The sequence below is a fragment of the Spinacia oleracea genome, chromosome 1, assembly GCF_020520425.1.
Source record: "Spinacia oleracea cultivar Varoflay chromosome 1, BTI_SOV_V1, whole genome shotgun sequence".
NCBI classification, from domain to species: domain Eukaryota; kingdom Viridiplantae; phylum Streptophyta; class Magnoliopsida; order Caryophyllales; family Amaranthaceae; genus Spinacia; species Spinacia oleracea.
Genome location: NC_079487.1, coordinates 93823350 through 93832626, shown reverse-complemented (window position 1 = coordinate 93832626; position 9277 = coordinate 93823350). Strand labels below are relative to the sequence as shown.

Below are 9277 nucleotides of genomic sequence, written 5' to 3'. Positions count from 1 at the left end.
TCACCATACTTAAAAAAAATGAAAAGTGTATAGTTAAGTTTGAAAGTCAACGATTCACTTTATTAATTCAGAAATAATCAAAAATATTTTTTTTTATTTTTTTATCGAAAAGAAATAATCCGAGTCCAACTAAATCTAGGTATATACAATATGAGTTGTCCTAAAATAAGTCGAATATACAAGAGTTTGTATTGGAAAGGAATTAAAATGATTCCAGTTAATCACAGTTTCCTCCTACAAATCCGGGGTGAAACAATTTCTTGGCGCAAAAAAATTCTTTGCGCAGCTGTGCCAGTGCGAGAAATCTTTCGCGCACAGATCCAAGTGCGAGAAATTTTTTTGCGCTAGTATTTTAATTTCAGCGGAATTCGAACTCTTCCTCTTTTTCAAGTTGATTTAGGAGGTATTCAGCTCAACTGTATAAATAGCGAGCTTCTATGCTTATTATTCTCCACCTTTGCTTGCTTACTTGCCTTTACTATATTGTTTGAGTAACCCCAATCCCTAGGGTATAGTTTCATTATGTCTATCCCTACCATGTCTATTAGGTCTGTTGTAGGGAAGTGGTTACGTGCATTTAGTCCCATTGAGAAATCTCTGCTAAAAGAATATAATCTAGAGGCATTCTTAGGTTTGCAACAGATAAAAATGGACTTTAGTTTTCTCCATGCTGATCTGAATTTTTGGGATTATGATCATCATGTCTTTTTTTTTTTTTGAAATACTGAGATAGTCCCTATGCCTGATGAATTTGCTGCAATACTTGGTTACGCTGTTAATGTTATTCCTGTCACACCTGCTACGGCAGAAGAGGGTAGGCTGCATTTGTGAATTTTTTGGGTCTAGATGATAATGCGGTTAATGACATATTAGGAGAGAAGAATATCAATCTCACTAAACACATTAAACGTTGTAATGTCTCCACAAATAACATAACCCACTAGAAATTTAATATGTGGGCTCTCTGCTTTTGCTTGTTGAGCTGTTATTTGTTTCACAATAATGATAGTATGTGGGGAGACATCAGACCGATCCCGATTGTTATCCAAATGGAAAGTCGTTACTCTATAATGACTATGGTTGTTGCTGAAACCACACTTTGTGCGGATGTATTGAAAAAAGATGCCAAATCTGAAGGTTTTGGAGGAAGCCCCCTACTGTTGTAGGTAATCAATCTTTTTAATATACAAAATTTTTCTTCCCTTTTTTTTATAGATCATATTTTTTAAATATATATTGCGGTGGTGCGCACAACAAGTTTGTCGCGCCTGAAACTAGGCGCAGAAAATTTGTTGCGCGTATCCTGTACATTATGGAACTGCTAACTTCAAGAATAGTGGAGACAATATTTTCACATATGCTTTTATGCGCGAGACTACATGATCCTTGCCTGGGAAAAGTATTATAATGACTTACTCCGTTGAACTGTTACCGTATATGGAAATCCTACTCTTTCTAAAAGCTACCAGATATGGATGTGTTCTGACGATGTTGCTGAGAGGACTAAAGCTCGTAATGCTAAACTGGCTGAATTACTCTACTCAAGGGGCAAAACTATACACTACAAGAAAATAGGCATTTAGTGACGGAAAAATCAGTCGCTAAACATCAAAATGCAGTCGCAATACGCCTTTAGCGACGGATTTGTGACTGATTTGATCCGTCGCTAAAGACCTGGTCACAAAATTTTAACGGTCTCAGTTTCGCGACCGAAAATATTACCAGTCACCATATGGTAACCACTAAATCTGTGTTTATTTGATGATTGATTAGTAATCATCGCTATTTTGTGACCGGATTTTCTAGTTACTGTGTAGCGAACGACACTTCATTAGTGCCTAATTTGCGATTGTTATTTCGCGACAATGTAGTGACCGTATTACGCAGTCACAAATTAACGACCACCAATTTCGCGGCAATTTAGTGACCGTATCATGTGGTCACAAATTAACAACCAACGGTATCGTGACAATTTAATAACTGTATCATATAGTGACAAATTAACAACAAACGTTTAAGCAGTCGCTAAACTGGTACTAATGAGTACTGGCTAATTCCGTCGTAGTTTAGTGACTAAGTGATTTTAGTCGCTAAATTGGTACTAAATGTGTTAGTTCCTATGTGGCAACTAAAAAAGTTGGTTGCAAATTAGCCACTTTCTTAATTTATTTTGTGACGAAGAACTTTTAAGATAATAATATTTGTAATATATATTACTCTATATAACCCAATGAGTTCTATTTTTTGTTGTAAAAAAATCATTGTATTAAACTCAAAGAAAATGGCGTTTGTACAAGAGAAAACAAACAAACAAACACCTAGCGAACAACAGTTTGAAAGCCATAAAGGTAATACAACTCTTAGCAAAGTTAACCATAGCCAACTATGGTAAAAATAAATGCCTGAGCTCAAACAGAACAGATAAGGTATTCAACTGCTATGAAAACATATAAGGTCTTCAACAGCTACTATGAATTCCCTACTTCCCTGCAGCTTTAATTTGGCTTACAGTCTCTATGGAGTTGCATCTCGGCTCATGGCTAACTGAGTAAATTAAAAGCTGTTAGCATAGAGCATACAGTCTCTATGTTAGCAGCTAATGTACTTGTGCACTCTTGGATGAAAGTAAATTTCCCACTCTTGGATGTTGTTTCTTCCGCCACCAGTTGCCTTCTTTTTTCAGCTGCAAAGTACAAGAGTGGTTTCAGATTTCCTTGATATAAAGAAATGCGAAAGTAAAATAGGATCCGCAAATGCACTAGCCAAAATTGCCTAAAATTGAACACCAATACAATGAAGAATAATTAGCATCCACACTTAACCAGGAAATTTTGACCCTCTAAAACTTTACCCCCTTGGGCATTCTAGTCGATTTGTTATAGCAGAGAACATTTTTGTGTTGCTTTATAAAATTGCAGAGTAAAAAAGCAAAGAGTTGAAAGAGTTAAAGTTATTCCTTTACCTGACCAGCTACCGCTAAACCATCAGCCATAAGTGATGAAGCTAACCATACTTGTAAGCAAATCTGAAATGCAGCCATAGAAGTTGCACCTAGCCTTGCAGCCAGGGATGCGGCCAAGGTGACGCAGAATGTGACAGCTATGACCCTTGTGAACAAATATAAACCTGTGGCCAAAGTTGTCAGTAAACAATTCACTACTTTTGTGCTACCTACAGTAGGTAACCATTAAACACGATGTATGAAGTTGAGTAGTTATGAGACAGAATACGAATTATTGAATTCAGTTATTCCTCACCATTTTTGAGAAATCGACCTAACTGCAGAGCTTTTAGACTAGGGGGCAACAAATAAACTTCCCTCATCAACCTCCATAAGAGTATAAATGACATTAAGTACCTATAACACCGAAACAATGTCTGAGACTAACAAAAAAAAGTTACAAAACTAAGTATGATAACCAATGCTTTCAATTGCAGCGTGCTTACTGTGAGAGCACATGAGCAATGGCTGCACCACTCACACCCAAATGACATGCAAAGATAAGAACTGCATCCAGTATAATATTTGCACCATCTGCTGCAACTGTAAAACAAAACTCGGAATGGTAAATAGAAGAGAGCCAGAGTACTTATTCAAATCTACTTCATTAATTACATAATATTTCTACTGTCAAGAGTAGCATTTGATGTTTATAACCATAAGACTTTTTACCTGTAGCGTAAAGGGGAGTTGTCGTATCTTTAAATCCTCGAAAAACACCTTGCATTGCTAAAGAAAGAAACACAGCTGGAGCACCTAAGGATCTTAGTGTTAAGTACTTAAGAGCTGGTTGTAGCATCGGGGAGTCCTGCAGAATAACCAAAGACAGAAAGAACTCAGCAGAAAATCATAGTGATCAATGAGGGCTAATTAAGCAACTGTTTATACGTGGGTGAGAAAACATACTGAAAAAGATGATGATCAAAGAAACTTACATGTTTTATACCCATGATTCCTAAAAGCATTTTAGCTCCAAAGAAAAGGAATATGGTTTGACAGACACCAAGGAACAATCCAAGAACAAGTGCAGTAGAAGCTGATGGGATATGCCTCTTGCCTCCTCCTACTTTAACCTTCTCAGGACTACTGATTGAGACTTTATTTGTCTTTTGTGTTACTTCCATTTAATCTGAAAAATTTCATGGAAAGATTATGTTAAAAAAAGTTTGTGGAAGATAAAATGTTAAATATCTGATGTAGCAAGGACCTTCTCTGGGAAGAGAGTGATCTTTGTTAATATTTGTGATAGAACCCTCCTCTAGTTTCCCAAGTACACCATCTTGAGACATCATCTCTTTAGAGCTACCAGTTTCAGCAGATTCCTCCTGATGTTGATTTTCAGCATCTTTGACTTCAGCGTTCATTTTACTCACTGTCTCCTCCTCGGCAACAAAAGAAGTTGTAATGCTAACAAGTGGGTATATAGTAATTTTTGATGCTTGGTTGAATATAGCTATGGAAACTCCAACGGCTGCAAGCTCCACCGCGCCTACACACACAATAAACGAGCCAAACATTTGTATGATTGATCGAAAGGTTTCCGTATAGTTTAAAGTATGATGCATTAGCAATTAATGTTGCAGTAAATAGTTAAAGAGAATGAGAATACAAGGAAAAGAAAGGTGCGGCATATCAATGTGGCCAATAAAAACGGTGTCAATTAGAGAGGCAACAAGATCAGCAGCTAAAGCTAAAGCCAAAGCTGCAGAGAGTTGAAAGCAACAAAATGAATGGCTTTACAAGATAGTTTGCCAAGGATTGTATAATATGGCTTTACAACAATAAAATGACTTATACCACATGATATGGCTTTACAGCCCCAAATGAATTACATGTATATCTCAAGTCTCAAGTAGGGGAAACTACCACATTTGCTGCCAAGAGTCGGTAATGAATTCATATCAAAATTCTAAAATGTTAAACATAGGCTACTACAAAGAGCCTAAACAGGAGGACATTAAAATTTCAACTTATACCACAACAAATATTCAAACTACGCTTTATCAGACAGCAACCAGTTGAAGAACATGAGTGCAGATTATGCAGATCAATGCTTCCACTGGAAATTAATTAGTCATAAGACTCGTAACTAATACTTTGTAGTAAGAATTAGCCAGTTATTGTCTTGTTTAATGTAATAAGTAAAAGCATACCCCCACAGTCAAAATTTACCACTTTGGCAAATGTTTCATCAGCATTACAGTATTATTCTGTTAGTATCCTTCCTGTGTTCATTGTAGTAGAAAAGTACTATTAAAGGAAATTCTCGTAAAAGGGATCAATCTTGGGTAGAGATTGGGTTCTGAAACAAACACCAGGAAAAAGGAACAACAATGTAAGCACAAAAGCCTCACTGTTATAAGAGATCCTACAAGGTCTTTAGGGGAAGATATTTCAAAACATTGCTGCAGCTAGATACCTGTTAATTACGACTTCCAGCAGAGCCCAATAGAAAAATCGCAGCAAATAAAGATGGAAATTAATTCTTGGCTACTGTGGCTAGGAACTATACTCCAAGCTTTGAAAAGGATAATGCAACAATGCCAAGACAAATTGAACCAAACCAGCATGTTGTGACTTCCACTTTTTTGGAGGAATAGAACCTAGCAAACTCGAGATAACACTACATGTAGCTAACTAAATGGGAAAAGAACCGAGCTCATCAAAATTATTCCACAGATAGGTAATGACAGCATAATTTCAATGGCCATTACTTGAAAAATCCAGATCAAAACAAAATCCTATATTTCTAACTCACGAATTCACTAACTAATTAACTAATAAAATAGGTAAATTTAAATAAAATCAGATGCTAAACATTTAAGTACAAAGCTCATCAATATATATCACTCAAGAATTGGACCTTGGCTATTTCCATAGTTTCTTTGTAACATGATGGATAATTAATCAAGAAAAAACTCCTTCCGTTGTAACAAATAAAAGAAAATATTGAGATATTAAATCAAAGATATGTTCCATATCTTACCTCTGTATCATCCATGTAAATCGCAGATGACGTGATTGAATTTGATATCTTTTTCTTCTCCCTGTTACAAGCCCAAAAGAATATATGTAAAACACCATCAAACAAGCTAATGAGTCAACACAAAACCAACCAAAGGTGATACACACTGATACAAACAAGGCTGTATAGAAGCATACCAGGATGTCAGAACCTGCAGAACATATTAACACCAACTGCAAAACAGAAACCTGCAGAACATCATAACAACAACTGCAAAACAGGAGCACTACCACCAGACCAACTTCAACCTACAAAATGCAACAGAATAGCTGGACAGCAGCTCAAACAAAACAAACAAGGCTGCCTGCTTCTTCAACACACAATTAATAATTCAATAACTCAAAGTTTCTCAACATGTTCACAACTAAGAGTAACCATATCCAAAACATAAATAAATACCGCATAGGACGAAAACCAAAACATAGTTCCTAACACATGAAGGTGCTAAATATAGTCTATTCAGAAATGAAATAATCTAAGCTTGAGATTGTGAAAATTCGGAGAATTTCTTTTGAAGCTCCAAGATCATTTCCTTGTTCCTCTTCTCATCTTTTTCAAGCACTTCTATCTTGTTTAAAGCATCTGAGAGTTTTTGGCTTGTTTCAGTGAGCTCACTAGTTGTAGATTCTAGTTGACCTTGGAGTTGAGAGACAATGCTCGATGAAGGTGTTGATATATAATTGGTGATTGATTTTCTTGGCCTTGTGAAATAGTTTCCAGCACTATTTCCTAATCCAAAAAAAGTTCCTTTCTTTGAATATCCACCAACCGCCTCATAAAATATTTCATCATCTCCCTTAGTCGAGCCACTTGCTTGTGGTGCAGCTTTCTTGGATTGAAAATTATTCTGCCACGAGAATGTTGTACAAGTGACATTATTAGAAGATAAGCCCAAGAGTTATACGTAAATTCATACATTTATATCATTCAAACAACGAGAACAAAGTAAGAAGTCCGCTAGAACTAAAGATGAAAAGTTCTTATAAGAAGTCTGCTAGTAACATTTAGCCACACAAGTATAAAAACTTATTGTATACAAGTAATATATATTTTATTTTCACATCGACAAGGTGTACAGTGCTAAGTAAATGTATTGACCAGGTTATTAACGGCTGGTTATACATTTTTGTAGAGTGTTCAAAAGAGGCATTGATCTTCATACTTGAACCAATACCAAACAACAAACTTTCAATACTATGAATTAAAAAAGTATGAAAGAAACACATACCCATATATTTTGTGCCGCCTCAGTTGTCATAGTATTGTCCTTTTTTGTATGATTTTTCAAGTACAGATCAGGAGCAGAAAGGATCTTTCCATTCTTTTTCATATATACATTATATTTACATGTGCATAAAATTTAATTAGATACTAGAAAATAAAATTTAAAAAAATTGGGAACTTACAATAATGCCATATATACCTCTCGTTTAGCTATCTCAGTTGCTGAGACTGATCCCTGACTATGTTTTATACCTTTCTTTTCTCCCTCCAACCTATTTAGAATAGATTGTTGTGATTTCTTCTTAAAATCATCTGATTCTCGAAGAATTTTAAGCTCACTCCTAACTTCTGCAGATAACCAAGGTATAATTGTGTTGTTTTTTGCCTTGTCGGCCCTAGAGGCCATGCCTTTAAGAGATATTGCAGCTTTCTTCCTAAAATTAACTTCAACTGATGATGCGTGTTTCTTATCCCACGTGTAACTTTGCTGCAAATAAGATATATATATTTATACAGATTTCAATGTACAGAAGTAGTTTAAGATATAATCCTGTAACTGCAAGAGAGATTATGAGTAAGTCTAGTATGCATCTTGAAATTTCGGTGAGTATATCTGTCTGTATATTGTTTTTTTCACGATTTACTTGTTCATATGCCTGCCAATATTATTTTCTAAACAGAACATTGTGTTTTTTTCCTTCTTTTTTTTGAAAATTGACACTAAGCATGTACTGATAATTACCAGTGAACAACAATAATCATCTAGTATCCTTATGAGCTAGAATGCTAGAAATTTTCTTAGCCTGAATGAAAGACTTCTATGATCTTTTATGACAGCAATATTATGACAACTCTGAATGCAATAGTATGACAACAATATTATGACAGCTCTGAATGCAATATTATGACAGCATGAATGTCATCTTATTTTGTACGATTTTACCAATATCTACAACTACAATACACTCGTTACAGAGTCACGATTCAATAGTGTAGTGAACACATTCAAAACCTAAATTAAACACAACAGAATTACAAGAGGGGGGATATGGAATATGGTACTTCTCAAATACTTGTATTAGTACATAAACTAGACTAATGCAGATGCTGGCTGATAAATAGACTAATGCAGATGCTGATAAATAGACTACATTAGTACATAAACTGATAAATAGACTAATGCAGATGCTGACTGATGCTTGTAGTGCTGCCGATACAGACATGAAGGTGCTGACAGTGTTGCTCGTGTAGGAGGAGGGGAGGGGAAGGGAAGGGAGGGGAGGGGAGGGGAGGGGAGTACCTGAAATGAAAACCACCAGTAGTCTTTAGCATGTTTTTTTGCGTTGGTCCAGCATGTGTATGGTTCATCATAAAAGCTTTGTATGACTTTTGTGATGGTACTTGAAACAGAGTAATGATCAAACCTATTTGCAAATGATTATTTTAAGTTAGAGAAATCATAAATTTAAAGAATTTTAGATAAATGGTAAAAGCAATGCAAGTTGATAAAACCATAAAGCATCAGGATCGAGTGTAGGAAGAGTGTCATTTGGGATATCATGATTTTCTTGCTCTTCCATATGTAGCTCTGGAGTCTCGTCATTAGGCTCATCATTAGGCTCATCGGCTCTCTGGCTAGATGTTCCTCTAAGCCTGAAACGACCTCTTCCTGCAGACATATCTACTTAAACCAAAGATGATTAAATACATATTGATATAATTATTATAATTAGTGGAATATAACTAACTACTTCAAAAAACTTCCAAAAATATATAGCTAAAGGACATAACAAATAAATAAGATTCAATTATCGAAACTACAAAACTAAATGAAAGAGATTATAATTAGCCAAGCTTCACATTAACCAAAAACTCATACAAGCAATCACATTTTAATCAAATCAACTATCACTATGATCATCCACTTCACCACTTGTAGTGCTTAAATCACTTTCATATCCATCTTCTTCATCATCTATGGACGTTTCGGAAATGAACTCCTCTTCCTCTTCAATATTATCATCCAA

General features: G+C 35.4%; 1 protein-coding gene and 1 pseudogene across 1 annotated transcript; both read right to left on the bottom strand.

Annotated features, from left to right (window-relative positions):
* Positions 1-2479: 2479 nt before the first annotated feature.
* On the bottom strand, positions 2480-6449 carry LOC110774943 (protein DETOXIFICATION 43-like; annotated as a pseudogene).
* Positions 6450-6501: 52 nt separating this feature from the next.
* Positions 6502-8929, bottom strand: LOC130459130 (uncharacterized). The gene is made up of 5 exons (XM_056834314.1): positions 8763-8929; positions 8551-8674; positions 7450-7737; positions 7255-7347; positions 6502-6873 (listed from the first exon to the last, which is right to left on the bottom strand). The coding sequence occupies exons 1-5, from the start codon at positions 8927-8929 to the stop codon at positions 6502-6504; spliced, it is 1044 nt and encodes a 347-aa protein (XP_056690292.1).
* Positions 8930-9277: the final 348 nt, after the last annotated feature.